This window comes from Thalassophryne amazonica, chromosome 9, assembly GCF_902500255.1.
Source record: "Thalassophryne amazonica chromosome 9, fThaAma1.1, whole genome shotgun sequence".
NCBI classification, from domain to species: Eukaryota; Metazoa; Chordata; class Actinopteri; order Batrachoidiformes; family Batrachoididae; genus Thalassophryne; species Thalassophryne amazonica.
The window spans coordinates 37,174,597-37,194,383 of NC_047111.1; the positions used below are offsets into that span (position 1 = coordinate 37,174,597).

The 19,787-nt window shown below is 39.7% G+C and overlaps 1 protein-coding gene and 1 long non-coding RNA gene across 3 annotated transcripts in view; one reads left to right on the forward strand and one right to left on the reverse strand.

Annotated features, from left to right (window-relative positions):
• The first annotated feature begins 6,191 nt into the window (after positions 1–6,191).
• LOC117516643 lies at positions 6,192–6,830 on the forward strand. The gene is made up of 2 exons (XR_004562507.1): positions 6,192–6,279; positions 6,786–6,830. It is a non-coding gene; the product is annotated as an uncharacterized LOC117516643 (long non-coding RNA).
• A 5,059-nt stretch (positions 6,831–11,889) lies between these two features.
• The window catches only part of tsen2 (TSEN2 tRNA splicing endonuclease subunit), a 36,539-nt gene continuing 28,641 nt past the window's right edge, over positions 11,890–19,787 (reverse strand). For both annotated transcript variants that reach the window (XM_034177884.1, XM_034177883.1), the window contains exons 10-12: positions 15,161–15,272; positions 14,976–15,065; positions 11,890–12,641 (exon numbers count right to left, since the gene is read on the reverse strand). In XM_034177884.1, the coding sequence (XP_034033775.1) occupies positions 12,582–12,641; positions 14,976–15,065; positions 15,161–15,272 (262 nt within the window). In that variant the 3' untranslated portion in view covers positions 11,890–12,581. The remainder of the gene's footprint in view (positions 12,642–14,975; positions 15,066–15,160; positions 15,273–19,787) is intronic.

The following is a 19,787-nucleotide window of genomic DNA, read 5'->3' on the forward strand; positions in this document are numbered from 1 at the left end:
CCCAGTAAAACAAAACTGCACCTTTCAGAGTGGCCTTTTATTGTGGACAGTCTAAGGCACACCTGTACACTAATCATGGTGTCTAATCAGTATCTTGATATGGCACACCTGTGAGGTGGGACGGATTATCTCAGCAAAGGAGAAGTGCTCACTATCACAGATTTACACTGGTTTGTGAACAATATTTGAGGGAAATGGTGATATTGTGTATGTGCAAAATGTTTTAGATCTTTGAGTTCATCTCATACAAAATGGGAGCAAAACCAAGTGTTGCGTTTATATTTTTGTTGAGTGTATTTTGGTGCTAGAAACGGGATGCACCAAAGGCTTTGGCTCATAAAACTAGTGTAATATATAGATCAATGTAAAATAAAAATAAAAAATCACACCATTTCCAGCTATAATTGTGGTCAGATGTTTACATACATTCATTATGGGTATTCATGTCAAGGTAATTTTGGACTTTTAATGATGGCCTTGAGCTGTTCTTTTGTCAGAGTGGAATGACTGTACACCATACAGCATTAGTGACTTTAAAAAACAAGAATTGGGTGTATGTGTTTGAAGTTATTTTGGATCATCTCTAAATAAATACATGTAAATCACTTAAATGTACCAAAATTACCATGACAGCCATGCCCATAATGAGTATATGTCAACTTCGGACCACAACCGTAAATACCTTATAAGCAAACTTGTACATATCAAGATGATACACACAAGTCTTATTGGTCACTACAAGCCATAGCAATGCTGGTGATCCTCACAAAGCATTTGTCATAAAATGGATAAAAAGTAGTGCACAAAAATTCCTTTGCAATCCACATAATCATTAGCAGGGTGTGATCACATGACTAAAAACAAAATGGCTGATCTGACTGACTAAAGGTCTTCTTATGTGCCCCAAAATTAATTGGATTATGAATTAAATATTATGCGCACCTATAATACATTGAATAAGGTCAAATGATGGCATCGTCATTATGTTAGAAAGATACACATTAGAATATGACAGTTTTCTGATGTATATGCTCTCCAGAACACCCTTCTAGGTCGTGTAGTTTCAGGGTTACTCAGAAAAATTTGATTTTTGAATTGTATCTCACGATATCTGCCGGCATATATAACGATATCATCATGGTGTCACAAATCGAGATCTAATACCAACTCAGTTGTGCAAGCACTGCCGTCGGCTGGCTGCGCAAACATGTTATCAACAACAAGAGAGCTTCAACATGAGACAAAGCTCCTTGTCTACCAAGCCGTCATCATGCTGCTGTACGGATCTGAGAGCTGGACCACCTACAGCCGCCACCTGAAGACCCTTGAGCAATTCCACCAACATTAGCTGAGGAGTATCCTCTGTATCAGGTGGCAAGACTACTGTACCAACATCAGCCTGCTGGCTGAAGCAAAGCCACAGAGCATCAAGTCATCATCATCATCATCATCAAGAACCTGCTTTGGATAGGATGGTCACATTGTTAGGATGGATGACGACCAACTTCTCAAGCAGATCTTCTACTCTCAGTCCAGAGGAGGGCAGAAGAAATGCTACAGGGACCTCCTGAAGCACAAACTCAAGAACTGCTCCATTGACCAGAAGACCTGGGACCTGGGCGGCACGAAGGCTTAATAGTTAGCACTAGTGCCTCACAGCAAGAAGGTCATGGGATCGCTTCCTCCGGGCACTCCAGTTTCCTCCCACAATCAAAACATGCTTATTTAGGGTCTGCTCCTTTCTCTACCCCTGACCAAGTAGTCCGGCGGCTAAGGGACAAATTTTAGGGGAATCATGCACTTTTATACAAAAGCGCCAAAACTTTATCAGAGGTACTTTATAGTGTCCTGAAGTATATACGATCGGGAGACATTGAATCCATAAATGTCTACACTCTAAAAAGTTGGGTTTAAGAGAATAACCATTTTCAGCCTTCTACAGCATATAATTCATGACAAACTCTTATCCAAATGTCTTTTTAAGGTCATAATATAAACTTGAAGGTTATGAAAAATGTATTAAGGCTACGTAGGGATGCTTCGAATATACTTCAGTGTGCTTACACTCAGAAAAAGCGTTAATCTAGGGAAAGTGACTAAATATTGTCTAACTCATTGTGAATATCAATATACCTATGCAATATAGCTGTTTGGGAGCATAGGGCAAAGGAAAGATGCTACTCATGCACTCTAACATATTTACACTCTAAAATAACAACAGTGTTTGAACGGAAAGAAATGCTTTTTTATTAATTACAAGAAATCAATTTTGTTTTTATAGCCATAACCATTATTATTATTATTGTTGTTGTTATCATTATTATTTTATGTTATCGGTATTAAGACGATTATCACCATATTTTTTTAACTGAAAACATTGTAAATACCTGGTTGGCAAACTTCCTAGATATGCACAAATGTTTCATGAACATTTTTAATGAACTACGCTCTACAGCTTTCATGGTAGGAAGATCACAGTGACCTAATTTTATGTCTCAGAGGTAGAGGCCTGTTAAAGATCCCTACAGGCCTGAAATGAGTCCTGTACCTCTTTCCATTTTGAAACATACCACCCTGCTAATGTATAAGGATGTACGACGACGTATGACGCCGCACGACGGGCGATACATGATCACATAAGCTCAGTATAGCTTTGCACTAGTTGCAGTAGCCATTCTCTACAGCTTAACGTCCAATCTTGATCACTGGCCCCCTACATAATAACCATATGATCGTATTGTCATATGAATAGCAAAATATACACTGTATTATAACCATGCAAATATCCTTTAAAAAAAAAGCAGGATACAGGGCTAAAATCAAATGTCTCCCGCTTTGACATGACTTAATATAACCTAAAGAGTCCCTGGACAAAGTTTGGCGCTTTTGTAAAAAAAGTGCACGATTCTGTCCCTTAACTGCTGGACTAAAGGCAACGTCTCTACATCTGGAGTTTGTCCGCTGGACTGTGGCTACCCACTGGCCCTAGTGTTTGGGTTGTGTCTAACTGTAACTAGGATGGGTTAAATGCAGAGTACAAATTTCATTGTATGTATATATGTACAATGACAATAAAGGCTCTATTCTATTCTATTATATTGGGAAGAACACACGAGGGAACGAGCCAGCTGGGGAGCGATGATCCGCACTAGAGTGGAAGTCTTCAAAAAATGCGAATGAACAACACAAAGAGCAAGATCCTGACCGGCAGAAGCCTCCCACAGCAACCTGTAAGAAACAGTGCACATCATTCATGTCCACCATCCCGTCTGGGAATCAATCAAGAGATGATCTTCCTCGCGGCCGAAGGATAACCATGACTTACCAATCAACATATGGCAATTTGTTTTCTGAGTCATAGACAACTGAAATGTCCTTCTTGCTCTCCTTCTTTCAAAGTATTGCAAAAAATCTGATTTTTTTTTAATTGACCTTGATTGATTTTTGACCTTCATATTAATGATACAGTGAGATATTATCTCAAGCAATTCTCGTGTGCAATATGAATGAAATCAGCCACATGAATCCTGACAGACTCATACACACACACATATACACAGCGATTGCAATCATCTTACAAACTCCTCCAAGGACTCGACTCAAAAACCTCCAGCTCTTGACAGTTTGTAATAGTGATTCTACAATCAGCTGAGCCTTAAAATGCTTTTGGAAAAGAGGAACCCAAATATGCATTTGGGCTCTTTTGGGGATTTTTTGTTTTCTTTTTCATGAAGTTGTTTTTTTTGGGGGGGGGGGGGGGGGGGGTGTAACAAGGACAAAAACAAGAAACTAAAGATATAAATATAAAGAAAGTGAGTGAGACTGAGGCACAGACATGACAAAAGAAAGGACAGAAACAGAGAAAGCTGTCTGGTGCGGGCCAGAACAGCTGTCAGCTGGATGTAGCAAGGGTCAGGGGTCAAGAATTGGCAGCAGTGGGGGAGTGAAGTGGAATCTAACAACAGGAAGACTCACGCACACACGCACACACAGTGTGGACCATTTGGATAAAACTGTCTTTAAAGTGTATTTTTATTTTATGACATTCAATTGCAAAACTGCCTTTTTTTTGTGGTCCAATTTAAATTTGACATATTTGCTTTTGCGTAAATGATTTTTTTTTTCAGATATGTGACCTCAAAGCACCCCATCAGATTATCTTCTCTGTCACACTCCAGGTTTCCAGTCAGTACTTGACAGATTTTTTTTCCCAAAGGGCCGTGTTTTCCTTCAGGGGCAGCGACCAGAACAAGCAGTGCTGAGACAAGCTGGTATTTTCATGACACGGATATCTGCTTTGTTTGCTGTTTTCCAGCCCAGTCTCATGTTTTGTTTTGTTTTTTGTTTTTTTGTGATACCGTCACAAATTGTTACATTTTCGTGACAGAAGATGGTGCAGAAGATCCTCCAAATAAATCTGCGTTACATCTTGCAACCACAACACAACAAATCCTGCAATCCTAGCCCATAAAACAAGGACAGGGGCCATTGGTTCATTTTCTACACTGACCATGGGATCGACCAATCACAGCTCTTACAGCATGTTAGGCTCCACCCCTTGCTGTTATACCTGGAATACAACTGAGGACCCATGAGCAGAGACCCACACATGAGAGTGAGTACAAAGTTCTTTAGTCAAAGAACACAGAAATATCAGTCTGCGTAGCAGCTAAATCCACGATGGGCAAGACACTGAAGCATATGTTAAACAGGCTGGAGATAAAAACACAGAGCTAGTATTACAGGCACCAGAATCCAAGGGAGCAGGCTAAATGACCAAACCAAGGTCAGGCAGGAAAGGTTGGCAAGAAGACAAAAGAACACAGAGGACACTGGAGGGCTTGGCGTAGCATGCATGACAATCTGGCACAGGGGATATGGAGGGAGGCTTAAATGCACTAGGAAGTAAAGTATAGGTCCTTTTTATTTTTTTCAAAAACTATATGGATTTCATTCATATGTTTTTACGTCAGACATGCTTGAACCCTCGTGCACATGCGTGAGTTTTTCCACGCCTGTCGGTGACGTCATTCGCCTGTGAGCACTCCTTGTGGGAGGAGTCGTCCAGCCCCTCGTCGGAATTCCTTTGTCTGAGAAGTTGCTGAGAGACTGGCGCTTTGTTTGATCAAAATTTTTTCTAAACCTGTGAGGCACATCGAAGTGGACATGGTTCGAAAAATTAAGCTGGTTTTCGGTGAAAATTTTAATGGCTGATGACAGATTTTGAGGTGATACTGTCGCTTTAAGGACTTCCCACGGTGCGAGACATCGCGCAGCGCTCTCAGGCGCCGTCGTCAGCCTGTTTCAAGCTGAAAACCTCCACATTTCAGGCTCTATTGATCCAGGACGTCATGAGAGAACAGAGAAGTTTCAGAAGAAGTCGGTTTCAGCATTTTATTTTGATCAAACAAAGCGCCAGTCTCTCAGCAACTTCTCAGACAAAGGAATTCCGACGAGGGGCTGGACGACTCCTCCCACAAGGAGTGCTCACAGGCGGATGACGTCACCGACAGGCGTGGAAAAACTCACGCATGCGCACGAGGGTTCAAGCATGTCTGATGTAAAAACATATGAATGAAATCCATATAGTTTTGAAAAAAATAAAAAGGACCTATACTTTATGGACAGACCTCGTATATATATATATATATATATATATATATATATATATATATATATATATATATATATATATGTATAATGTGACTAATTTTTCAGTAGTGTACCTGACTGTTGAGCAGGATTTGAGCTGGTCTTCAAGGTTTTGACCTATTAAAGAAGAAGAAAAAGAAACTTTTTAGGCCATGCTGCACAATGACCAAACATGGAGAAAAAATATGCAAAAAAGAACAGATTTATTGACAGCCCTCGTAAAATAGTTACGTAGATCAAGCTGGTAGCGTGTTACTGACTCAATGTCATCCTACATACGGAGAATATCTCTCTTCCTTTCTGTCTTTTTCACCAGCTTGTCTGCTTAAGACATAGTTAGGCTTCTTGAAAGTCCTCCTCCCTCCTCTTACCAGTTGGCACCTTAGAAGCCCTCTTAAGGTCTAAGGTCCTTTGCGGACAACTTTCATCTTACCAAGGGAAAATTCTAAGAAATGTCTAAGAATTTGAAGAATTCTAAGATTTTGCTCAGAATAAGGTTATTTTTAGCCTTAGGCTGCTTTGTGGATACGGGCCCTGAATGCTTGTTGGATTTAAGCATTCGCAGGTGATATGTATTTGTGTAATGAGGGAGGGTGTGGCCTAAAGTGATTAACACCCAAAATCAAGGTGGTGAAGAGAGAGCTGAGTAGGGGGGCAAAGCTCTCGATTTACCAATCGATCTACGTTCCGATCCTCACCTATGGTCATGAGATTTGGCTCATGACCGAAAGAACGAGATCGCGGGTACAAGCGGCCAAGATGAGTTTCCTCCGCAGGGTGGCTGGGCGCTTCCTTAGAGATAGGGTGAGGCGTTCGGTCACTCGGGAGGAGCTCGGAGTCGAGCCACTGCTCCTCCACATCGAAAGGAGTCAGTTGAGGTGGTTCGGGCATCTTTTCCGGATGCCCCCTGGACGCCTCGCTGGAGAGGTGTTCCGGGCACATCCCATTGGGAGGAGGCCCCGGGGAAGACCCAGGACACGCTGGAAGGATTACATCTCTCGGCTGGCTTGGGAACGCCTTGGGGGAGGTGTGTGTGGATCGGGAGGTCTGGGCGGCTTTGCTTGAGCTGCTGCCCCCGCGACCCGACTCCGGATAAAGCGGAAGAAAATGGATGGATGGATGGATGGATCAAGGTGTGCATAATTATTAGGCAGCTTCTTTACCTCAGGAAAAAATGGGCCAAGATAGATTTTTTAGACATTAAAAAAAGAGCGAAATTGTAAAAGGCCTTTCAGGAAATAACTAAACTACAGTGGGGTGATCAATGAGCAATCTAATTTTTTGGTGCAAATGATCAACAGGGCCCCAAAAATCATGTGGAGAAGAAAAGATGAAAATACAGTGTAAAAGACTTGAGAAGAATTCAACGTGCCTCTGGAAGTGTGAGTGATAGTTCCATTTACACATGAGCAAATGTAAAAGAATAAAAAAAAAAAAAACAGATTAATGGTTTACATGCACTCAAGAAATCTGAGTATTGGAGAGAAATACAGGTGTGATAATCCAATTTCTCATAATCAGATAAAGGTCGTTATTGGATAAAGCATATCAGGTTTTCTTGTTTCCATGACCACTTAGTAATCAGATAACATTCTGGGCCCTATCCATGAAGCAGTCTAAGGCTAAGGGCCCGGTCCCACTGGCGTTTAGGAAGATTTGCATATGAATTGCACACAAAATTGGTTCATATTCGCTCAACATCTGCAATATTCATGAAACATGCTTGTATGAGTGGGCCGACATCCGCACACGTCCGCAATTATCCGCAGAGGCACGTTTTTCCATTGCCAGGATTTTTGAGCTGCACAAAATTTTGGTTGCAGATGACGCCCGTCATTTACTCAATAAATACTGAACCTATGCACTGTATATGTGCCGTTATCCGCTGATATCTGCAACTGACGGGGTATTGTGGCTTGGCCGTGGACTGGGACAGTGTGTAAAACGGATATATAGCATGCCTAGCATGTCCACATCACGGACTAAAATAAGTTGTGGCGAATGAATACAGAGTGGCCACGAATAAAGCACTTGTATTACGTCTGCTTTGTATCTGATTTGCGGACAATTTGTGAATGTACAACAAACAGAAATCGACATACCTGCCAGTCATTGCTAGTCCAGCTGTGGTGACGTACAGATGTAGTTATGGATCCCCAAAGACATAGTGTGATAGTTGCTGCCATCCAGTGACAACCAATCACAGCTCTTACGGGACCACATCATACCTAGCAACGGGGTCAACCCCGCCTCCTCACTGAGATAGGAGTTTCTGTCAACTCCTTGCCCCTAGTTGCTCTCACACACCTCTTGGTTCTCTCTGAGGCTGGGAGTCCTTGCTAGGATATTTTAGGCTGAGTTAGGAGCTCTTAGAGAGGGCTTTGAGATGCACCGAGGATACGGGCCCAGGTTTTTAGTGAGCCACTAATGGACTCTGAAAAGATTGCTCCAATTTTTGCTGGAAATCCTATTGAAGTCTTATTGTCAAAAATCTTATCGGATTCCTGTCAGACTTTTTGATGATCAGACAAATAATGCAGTGCGCTTTGAAATAGCAGCATTTTAAAACCCCTGTATCATCCTTCATTGACTCCTGAGCTGCAGCTGCCGCACTAGGATAGCTCGTACTTTTTCAAGTGACCAAAGGCAGCGTGATGAGCTTGTTTCCAGAGCAGAAGGTTCCTGGTTCAAGGCCACCACTACCCACTCACCATGTCATGGAGTTGTGTCAAGAAGGGCATCCAGCATTTTACTTTTGCACAAGTAAAACTTGGGCAAAACCAACATGTAACTCCATCTTGGATCTGCTGTGACAAACCTGAGTGAAAAACAGGAGAAGCCAACTGAACTTATGATCGACAGGTGACCAACATGCCATATGCCACCCAGGGTGGCAGTGATCAACAAATCTGGTCCACAGGTTATTAAGCCTGAAAGCTAAAGCTGAGTTACAATTGGATGATCCAACAGGATCACAATCACAAACATATTATCAAAGTTCCAACATGATGTACTATGAAAATTCAGTACGGTATGTCTTCTATAATACATTCCAATTCTATGGTAGAACTCTACTAGTGTTTACTAAGGTATATCTAAATATCTAAATAAAGAAGAGTAGAATAGAAGAGTAGAACAGAGAAGAGTAGAGCAACTTAGGTGCCTAGTCTTGAGAACCAGGGATGGTAGGCTGAAAAGCTTTTTAATCCTATGGGATAAAAAAAATGTATTTCTGTATGCATGTATGTATGTATGTACATCAATAGCACAACAGCTTATTTTTGATGTTATTAAAGAATCTACCAACAAAAAAAACAAAAAACAAATACAGTCATTATATCCACTAAATATTCAGCAACATTTCACAAAACATGGATGTCGAACCTAAATTGGCAAAATGATTGCATTCAATGACAATGATTTTTTTTTTTCACAGACTTTATGTTTTGTCCATTCTTTATGTCATTGGTGTAACATGGAACCAATTTGGTGGGGGAATAAATAATAAATGCCCTAAGTTATGATTTTCTATACCAGATGGCAGCACTAGTGCCACACATGCTAGACGTGGAGGCCATTTTAAACTTGGTGAGTAGTTTTTCATCAGATTTTCATCAAATTGCACAAATTTTGAGGAGTAACTTAATTCTGTGTCATTGGTGTTATGGGGTGGTGAGGCAGAACGGTAGGAGGATTAATCCAGTTAATGCATAGTTTTGTAGTAACCAATCCATCATTTCCCCATGCAATATGCAAGAGAGCTGCTGGTTAATGGATGGGGAGCATAAATTATTTTTTTTATTTTTTGTCATTGGTGTAATAGGTCATTGGTGTAACAGTAGTATTGCCATGTCAGTGTTACACCAATGACCAGATGTAACACCAATAACGGACACATCTGTTTCTGCAATTCTGGAAACATTAGTGAAAAATATTGTATCATTATCAGGAAGTTGTTGATTTTAGCTCATCATCCTGGGTTTCTCCCCTTATATGACATCATTTGATGTGAATCTGCATACATACAATGATTTTGATTGAACTTATCTGCACCCTGAAGCATACGAACCTTGTCTCCTGTTGGACATTTCCTCAAAGTCTCAAGATTGAGTGGAAAAATATTTATATAGGGAGAGTGGAGTGATTTGTGCTGCGGGTAAGTTGTGCCAGCACCTGTTTCTCGGGAACCATAAAAGGAATTGGTCATGTGACCACTCATTTTTGAAGAGTCAGACATTTTACTCATCCTGTAAAGAAGGGAGCATCATTGCATGAGAGGTAAACATATTTAAGTGCAAAAACTGTTTTTTGCCCTTCAAAGTGAAATTTCTATGATCAAGGTTTTTTTTTTTATTGTTGTATCTGAACGGTTATAGACAAGTTTAAAAACATTTCACACATGTTGCAGTGCTTTGGTAAGCTACACTTTGAGTCTCTATAGCTAGCATGATGTTAGCTTAAATCTGCTGGATCATGCATTTTTTCCAAAATCAATCAATCAATCAACTTTTTTCTTATATAGCGCCAAATCACAACAAACAGTTGCCCCAAGGCGCTCCATATTGTAAGGCAAGGCCATACAATAATTATGAAAAACCCCAACGGTCAAAACGACCCCCTATGAGCAAGCACTTGGCCACAGTGGGAAGGAAAAACTCCCTTTTAACAGGAAGAAACCTCCAGCAGAACCAGGCTCAGGGAGGGGCAGTCTTCTGCTGAGACTGGTTGGGGCTGAGGGAAAAAAACAGGAAAAAGACATGCCATGAAGGGGGGCCTTTAGCTGACATGCAGCCCCATATCAATGACTGTGTAAATTTACACGTTCTCTTCAGACAGTCATCTTTATAATTCTCATTGGAACGGCACCAAACAAAAGTTCCAGCATCATCACCTTGCCCAATGCAGATTCGAGATTCATCACTGAATATGACTTTCATCCAATCATCCACAGTCCACGATTGCTTTTCCTTAGCCCATTGTAACCTTGTTTTTTTCTGTTTAGGTGTTAATGATGCCTTTCTTTTAGCTTTTCTGTATGTAAATCCCATTTCCTTTAGGCGGTTTCTTACAGTTCGGTCACAGACGTTGACTCCAGTTTCCTCCCATTTGTTCCTCATTTGTTTTGTTGTGCATTTTCGATTTTTGAGACATATTGCTTTAAGTTTTCTGTCTTAACGCTTTGATGTCTTCCTTGGTCTACCAGTATGTTTGCCTTTAACAACCTTCCCATGTTGTTTGTATTTGGTCCAGAGTTTAGACACAGCTGACTGACAACCAACATCTTTTGCAACATTGCGTGATGATTTACCCTCTTTTAAGAGTTTGATAATCCTCTCCTTTGTTTCAACTGACATCTCTCGTGTTGGAGCCATGATTCATGTCAGTCCACTTGGTGCAACAGCTCTCCAAGGTGTGATCACTCCTTTTTAGATGCAGACTAACGAGCAGATCTGATTTGATGCAGGTGTTAGTTTTGGGGATGAAAATTTACAGGGTGATTCCATAATTTTTTCCTCAGAATTGAGTGATTCCATATTTTTTTCCCTCTGCTTGGTCTAAAAAAAGTAACCGTTACTGACTCCCACAATTATTTTTCCTGATTTCATATACTATGAACGGACTTTAAATAGACTGACAATTTGTTAATGATAAACTATTGTAGGCTTTAATGGTACATACGTATGGGTTTATTAAAGGTAATCATGAAATTATCATTGCTGAGTAGAATATCAAGAACAGAAACTTCTGTATTCTTGAGCTTGACAGATTTATTGAGTGATCAATGTAATTTACAACAGTAAATAATATGTTTATGTCACTGACATTAATGAGTGAAGCATCTCACCATGTCACTTAGGTCCTTCTGACTTTTTTTTCTTTCAGTAAAATGGTTCTGGGGAGCATTAGCATGGCTAAAACCCTTTGCCTTCTGAGGTGCATTTCCCCCCAGACCACTTTGTTTTTGAAGTTGTCTTTACGTAATGTGACAAATCTCCAACATTTTCTGGATTCATGAAGTGAAACATCCCATGAAGTGATGAAAAAGAGATGGCTCACAATTTTTATCTTCTGGACTTCAACCTACCAGCTCACTTCAAAAAGTGACAGTAATATGTCAACAGTCATGATGAATGGCGGAGCAGACGCTGGGTCCACTCACGTTTGGAATGCAAAGCACAAGAACAAAATCAGACCATCTCTAGATTCACTGAACCATTAGATGGAGAAGCTCAGGAACATCATGTGGTAAAATGTTTACTCGGTGGGCTACAGCATCCAGTCTGCCTGGATAATCTCATACACTGCCTACAAATGATCACATACAAAATGATTAAGTAGAACTAGTCCAGCATGTCACCACTTTACAAACTAAACAACTATATAACAAAAGTCTGGAGCCAAACCAAAATTGAACCATGAAGTTCTAATCTGGAATTGATTTACATATATTAATTTGTAAATCCAGAGATCTGGTCTAAAAGGAAGCTGAAGCTACATACCTGAGCTGTAAGAATGAGACATCTGTCACATTTACATGATTCATGATTTGGCTGTCGTGGTGTGGTCTGGAGCAAACCCTGCACCAAGACGGTGGGTAAACAATAATAACACCATCTGATGATGTCAGCTGAACACTCTTCTAGGTACAGTCAGATCATATTAGTCTCTTAAACAACCAGTTCCTGCTCCTTTTCCAAATGTTCCCCTGCTGTTTATCCTCAGCTGATCAGTTGATGTCTTTCAGCACCAAATCTTCAGCAAAGAAGAATCAGAGAGGAAGCAACTTAGTCTCAGTTCACTGAAGGACACATTTGGCTGATGCCATCAGTCTTTTCGTGAAAACATCAGTTTCCAACTTGGGATCTGTAAATTTTACAGTTCCCAAATTCAGCTGAACAGAAGCCCCACCCAGATTTCTTGTCAACTAATCAGATGTCATCTTGCTCGGCGCGTTCTCTGGAGGAAACCCACCTACTGACGATCACCTCCTGTTAGAAAGAGAGAAAAAATATCTTAAATGTTGCTAAAGGACAGTGATCGTGAGCTGTTATCTTCAGGACTTAAAAAGGACTTAAAAAATTGAACCAACACACTCAGCCGGCTTAATGGTGGCTTGACCACTTACGTGGATAAATTACCTTTTTTTTTTTTTTTTTGGATTCCAAGTTGAGGTTTATTTTGTTCTACTTTGGGGGGTCCTGTGACTTATACTCCGGTGTGACATACAGACCAAAAATTCACAAGTTTTCTACTAATAACAGTAATTACATTGATTGTTTATATAAAACTTTACCAAAAATCAAAGCACTGAACAAAATAAACTTCAATAATAAGAATAAATGCCAGTAATAAAAATTACACAACAGCAATGCACAAAAATCCAAAATTAAAAGCTCACAGCACAGAAAACTGTGCAACTTATATATGTTTTTTTTTTTCCTCTTCAAGAGGCATTTTTTGACAGGTGCGACTCATACTCTGGGGTGACTTATACTCTGAAAAAAAGAAAAAAAAAGGTATGTGACATTCACTGAAGCGTGTTGTTTTCAGATACTGTATTTGGACATAATAAGAACCAGCCGTGTTGCAGACCTAACCACACTGGGATTAGGGTCGATAAAGGGCATTGATGGTTCTGCTTTCAAAATCTAAAGTTTATTTATCTCAAATGCAGTTTTTTGTTTTGGATGGCTGAATGATGAAGGCAGTGATATGAGTTAGAGCCAGCTGATACTGTCACAGCCCTGTGACTTGTTTCTTCCTTTGTCTGCAGTCTTGCCAACTTAGCGACTTTCTCGCAAAATCTGGCGACTTTCCAAACCCTCTTGACAACCTATTTTCTCAAAAGTGACTAACGACAAATCTAGCGACTTTTCCTGGTGTCACTGGAGACTTTTCTGGTGTTTGGTGACTCAGATCTAGTCTCTGTTCTCACCGAGCGGCAGCAGGTCTCCCCACCTCCGCTGCTGCTGCAAAGCCACAGAGCCCGATTGCAAAGCACTGAGCGGAGGGATATCTACAATCCACCACCTTCAAACACGCACGTGCGATTTTCCAAGTTCCTGTATTGAATGTCAAACCTGACTCGGACTCGCACAGCCTACTGACCTCGTTTGCTGCGCTGTGACCAATTAGTCTCCAGACTTTGAGGATCACTGGCCTTGAGAAGTTATGTTATTTTGAGAAGTGATAGCCAATTTTAATGGCAAAATAAACAAACCAACAATCAAGTCTATTTGTCGTTCAATATTATTAAGGTGTTTTTACTCACTTTTTCTCTTTTTTTTTTTCCAACAAATACATTAACAATAAAATGAACAGCAAACGAACAAAGGACGAGACCACAAACAGATAGAAAAAAAAAAAATTGTACAATAACAAAAGTAAAGGCATTCTTTAACATTAATTCCCTTCAAAAAATTCCTTATAGAGCGTGACAGTTTTAGGACATTTGGGAGAGTCTATAAGCTTAATACTGCTTATATACTGTTCAAATTCAGCCAGATGTCCTTGTAAATTCCTTGCCAATACTCTACATTTATGAATATGGAATTTACCAAACAATATTAAAACGTTGATAATTCAATGATCTGTCCCACGTTTTTTCCTACAGCATCTGTAATGACATCATACTATGCAAATTAGATGATGACATCATTTAGCTACTTCTGGTGACTTTTAGGACAGCCAATAGTTAATTTTCTTACTGAGGAGTTGGCAACACTGTTCGTTTGTTTGTGTCCTGGTGCTGCGAGGAGAGACTGGCTGAGTGGACATACCTGGATCCACTGCTTCTTCTTCAAAATAAAAGAATCAGCTGTGCCTTTGTAAAGCTGAGATTCTCCATTGCTCACTTTTTATTTTACCTTTTGGCATTTTAGTCAAGTATTTTGGAAACCGTTCTTTCTTTATTGTCATCTCCAGGCAGCCAGTTATTGCTGCCTTGAGATAACAAATAATCAATAACCAATATTCTGGTCACTGAAGCAGGCCACTTTTCTTGAAATCACGCTCAAAATGGAATCTGCATGAAAGACTCTTTTAGGAGGTCTGACTTAAATATGGTCAAAATTTCTTCAATTTTGTTCACGTTATTACACCCACAAGAAACCATGTGCAGTACTATGTCACCCTAGTGGCCGTATAGCTACAGAAAACAACAACAAAAACCCTGTGTGATATTAAAAAAATAAGAATAATTATCCCCTTGGACTTTTACACATTTTAATTTGTTTGTACCATTTTGAACACACAAAGTAATTCAGGCTTCTCTATTTTACAATTTCAAAAGTTATGATGAGAATTATAGTATAGCTTGCTACCTGCACAGTGAGTCTGCACAGACAGAGAGGAGAGTCCAACTCAGCTTCTGATAGGTCAGCAGGATAAATGATGTAACACAACAGTAACTCCTGCAAACACCCCCACACACAAAATAAACCTTTAAAGCTGGTTAAAAACAAAAAACCAATCCTTAGTGAAATATTTAAATCTGCTAGGTTGTTACCTTGGAAACATTGGCAGTAATCCTACTGAGTGTCGCCAAGGAGCGCCACGTGAACGGGCGCAATGTCGAACCACGAAACGTCTCATCAATCTTCTCCACAATTACTGAATAACTAAAGGGAGAAGTACAAAATAAAAACCACAGCCCATAAGAAGAAGTGCGGCACTGCTATGTCCACACCCAACAGTGCCTCATTGCAAGCTTCACCCACAGACAAGATGGAGTAAAAAAAAAAAAAAAAAATCCTTTATCAAGTCAGTAATCCTTTCATTTGCTATCAAGGCTCTGTATTCCTGGCGTACTCCAGTTAAAAGTTTAAAGGGAAGGGCAGGTGCCACTCTGATCGGTTAAAGACATACGCACGTATTCTGACTACAAAATACCCAACACTAATGAGCACAGTAAACCCAACCCTGTAAAACACTGTTCGTAACAGTAAGATGTTAAAATACAGATACATCTAAAAAACTGAATATCATGAAAAAGATTTTTGTCATATTTCATAAACAGACTCATGACATTTTTTCATTCATTGTCTATACCCATTTAATACAATTAAGGGGCAAGGGGAGGTGGAGTGTTCATTGGGCAAAAGGCGGGTCCTTTGCAGCGCAACTCATGACATATAACCTAAAATGTATCAAATGTTTTTTTATTTTATTTTAATTTTGAGAATTGTAGCCTACAGTTACAAAAAAAAAAGAAAAGAAAATGCTTATCTAAAAATATTAGTATATTTCACAAGATATATATATATATATATATATATATATATATATATATATATATACATATACACACATACACACACACACACACACACACACATACACACACAACCCCTGGCAAAAATTATGGAATCACCGGCCTTGGAGGATGTTCATTCAGTTGTTAGATTTTGTAGAAAAAAAGCAGATCACAGACATGACACAAAACTAAAGTCATTTCAAATGGCAACTTTCTGGCTTTAAGAAACACTATAAGAAGTCAAGAAAAAACATGGTGGCAGTCAGTAACGGTTACTTTTTTAGACCAAGCAGAGGGAAAAAAAAATATGGACTCACTCAATTCTGAGGAATAAATTATGGAATCATGAAAAACAAAAGAACGCTCCAACACATCACTAGTATTTTGTTGCACCACCTCTGGCTTTTATAACAGCTTGCAGTCTCTGAGGCATGGACTTAATGAGTGACAAACAGTACTCTTCATCAATCTGGCTCCAACTTTCTCTGATTGCTGTTGCCAGATCAGCTTTACAGGTTGGAGCCTTGTCATGGACCATTTTCTTCAACTTCCACCAAAGATTTTCAATTGGATTAAGATCCGGACTACAACCCCTGGCAATAATTATGGAATCACCGGCCTCGGAGGATGTTCATTCAGTTGTTTAATTTTGTAGAAAAAACGCAGATCACAGACATGACACAAAACTAAAGTCATTTCAAATGGCAACTTTCTGGCTTTAAGAAACACTATAAGAAATCAGGAAAAAAAACAAATTGTGGCAGTCAGTAATGGTTACTTTTTTAGACCAAGCAGAGGGAAAAAAATATGGACTCACTCAATTCTGAGGAATAAATTATGGAATCACCCTGTAAATTTTCATCCCCAAAACTAACACCTGCATCAAATCAGATCTGCTCGTTAGTCTGCATCTAAAAAGGAGTGATAACACCTTGGAGAGCTGTTGCACCAAGTGGACTGACATAAATCATGGCTCCAACACGAGAGATGTAAATTGAAACAAAGGAGAGGATTATCAAACTCTTAAAAGAGGGTAAATCATCACGCAATGTTGCAAAAGATGTTGGTTGTTCACAGTCAGCTGTGTCTAAACTCTGGACCAAATACAAACAACATGGGAAGGTTGTTAAAGGCAAACATACTGGTAGACCAAGGAAGACATCAAAGTGTCAAGACAGAAAACTTAAAGCAATATGTCTCAAAAATCGAAAATGCACAACAAAACAAATGAGGAACGAATGGGAGGAAACTGGAGTCAATGTCTGTGACCAAACTGTAAGAAACCGCCTAAAGGAAATGGGATTTACATACAGAAAAGCTAAACGAAAGCCATCATTAACACCTAAACAGAAAAAAAACAAGGTTACAATGGACTAAGGAAAAGCAATCGTGGACTGTGGATGACTGGATGAAAGTCATATTCAGTGATGAATCTCGAATCTGCATTGGGCAAGGTGATGATGCTGGAACTTTTGTTTGGTGCCGTTCCAATGAGATTTATAAAGATGACTGCCTGAAGAGAACATATAAATTTCCACAGTCATTGATGATATGGGGCTGCATGTCAGGTAAAGGCACTGGGGAGATGGCTGTCATTACATCATCAATAAATGCACAAGTTTACGTTGATATTTTGGATACTTTTCTTATCCCATCAATTGAAAGGATGTTTGGGGATGATGAAATCATTTTTCAAGATGATAATGCATCTTGCCATAGAGCAAAAACTGTGAAAACATTCCTTGCAAAAAGACACATAGGGTCAATGTCATGGCCTGCAAATAGTCCGGATCGTAATCCAATTGAAAATCTTTGTTGGAAGTTGAAGAAAATGGTCCATGACAAGGCTCCAACCTGCAAAGCTGATCTGGCAACAGCAATCAGAGAAAGTTGGAGCCAGATTGATGAAGAGTACTGTTTGTCACTCATTAAGTCCATGCCTCAGAGACTGCAAGCTGTTATAAAAGCCAGAGGTGGTGCAACAAAATACTAGTGATGTGTTGGAGCGTTCTTTTGTTTTTCATGATTCCATAATTTTTTCTCAGAATTGAGTGATTCCATATTTTTTTCCCTCTGCTTGGTCGAAAAAAGTAACCGTTACTGACTGCCACAATTTTTTTTCCTGATTTCTTATAGTGTTTCTTAAAGCCAGAAAGTTGCCATTTGAAATTACTTTAGTTTTGTGTCATGTCTGTGATCTGCTTTTTTCTACAAAATTAAACAACTGAATGAACATCCTCCGAGGCCGGTGATTCCATAATGTTTGCCAGGGGTTGTATTTGCAGGCCATGACATTGACCCTATGTCTTTTTGCAAGGACTGTTTTCACAGTTTTTGCTCTATGGCAAGATGCATTATCATCTTGAAAAATGATTTCATCATCCCCAAACATCCTTTCAACTGATGGGATAAGAAAAGTGTCCAAAATATCAACGTAAACTTGTGCATTTATTGATGATGTAATGACAGCCATCTCCCCAGTGCCTTTACCTGACATGCAGCCCCATATCATCAATGACTGTGGAAATTTACATGTTCTCTTCAGGCAGTCATCTTTAGAAATCTCATTGAAACGGCACCAAACAAAAGTTCCAGCATCATCACCTTGCCCAATGCAGATTCGAGATTCATCACTGAATATGACTTTCATCCAGTCATCCACAGTCCACGATGGCTTTTCCTTAGCCCATTGTAACCTTGTTTTTTCTGTTTAGGTGTTAATGATGGCTTTCATTTAGCTTTTCTGTATGTAAATCCCATTTCCTTTAGGCGGTTTCTTACAGTTCGGTCACAGACGTTGACTCCAGTTTCCTCCCATTCGTTCCTCATTTGTTTTGTTGTGCATTTTCGATTTTTGAGACATATTGCTTTAAGTTTTCTGTCTTGACGCTTTGATGTCTTCCTTGGTCTACCAGTATGTTTGCCTTTAACAACCTTCCCATGTTGTTTGTATTTGGTCCAGAGTTTAGACACAGCTGACTGTGAACAACCAACATCTTTTGCAACATTGCGTGATGATTTACCCTCTTTTAAGAGTTTGATAATCCTCTCCTTTGTTTCATTTGACATCTCTCGTGTTGGAGCCATGATTCATGTCAGTCCACTTGGTGCAACAGCTCTCCAAGGTGTGATCACTCCTTTTTAGATGCAGACTAATGAGCAGATCTGATTTGATGCAGGTGTTAGTTTTGGGGATGAAAATTTACAGGGTGATGCCATAATTTATTCCTCAGAATTGAGTGAGTCCATATTTTTTCCCCTCTGCTTGGTCTAAAAAAGTAACCGTTACTGACTGCCACAATTATTTTTCCTGATTTCTTATAGTGTTTCTTAAAGCCAGAAAGTTGCCATTTGAAATTACTTTAGTTTTGTGTCATGTCTGTGATCTGCTTTTTTCTACAAAATTAAACAACTGAATGAACATCCTCCGAGGCCGATGATTCCATAATTTTTGCCAGGGGTTGTATATATACAGAAATGCCAAACCTCTGAAAAGTGTATTCATTTATGCACTCAATACTTAGTTGGGGCATGAATTTCTGCATCAATATGGTGTGGCATAGAAGAGATCAGCCTGTGGTACTGCTGAGGTTTTATGGAAGCCTTGATTGCTTTGAAAGCTTATCTGTATTGTTGGGTCTGATGTCTCTCACTTTCTTCTTGACAATACTCCATAGAGAATCTATGGGGTAATCAAGTACAGTGATACTATGGTCAGCAAGGCATTTATGCATAGTTTTGGCACTGTGTGCAGGTGCCACATCCTGCTGGAAAACGAAATCCACATCTTCAATAAACTTGTCAGTAGACAGAAAAATGAAGTGCTCTAAAATCTGGTAGATGGCTGCATTGACTTTGGATGTGCTACAACATAGTGGTC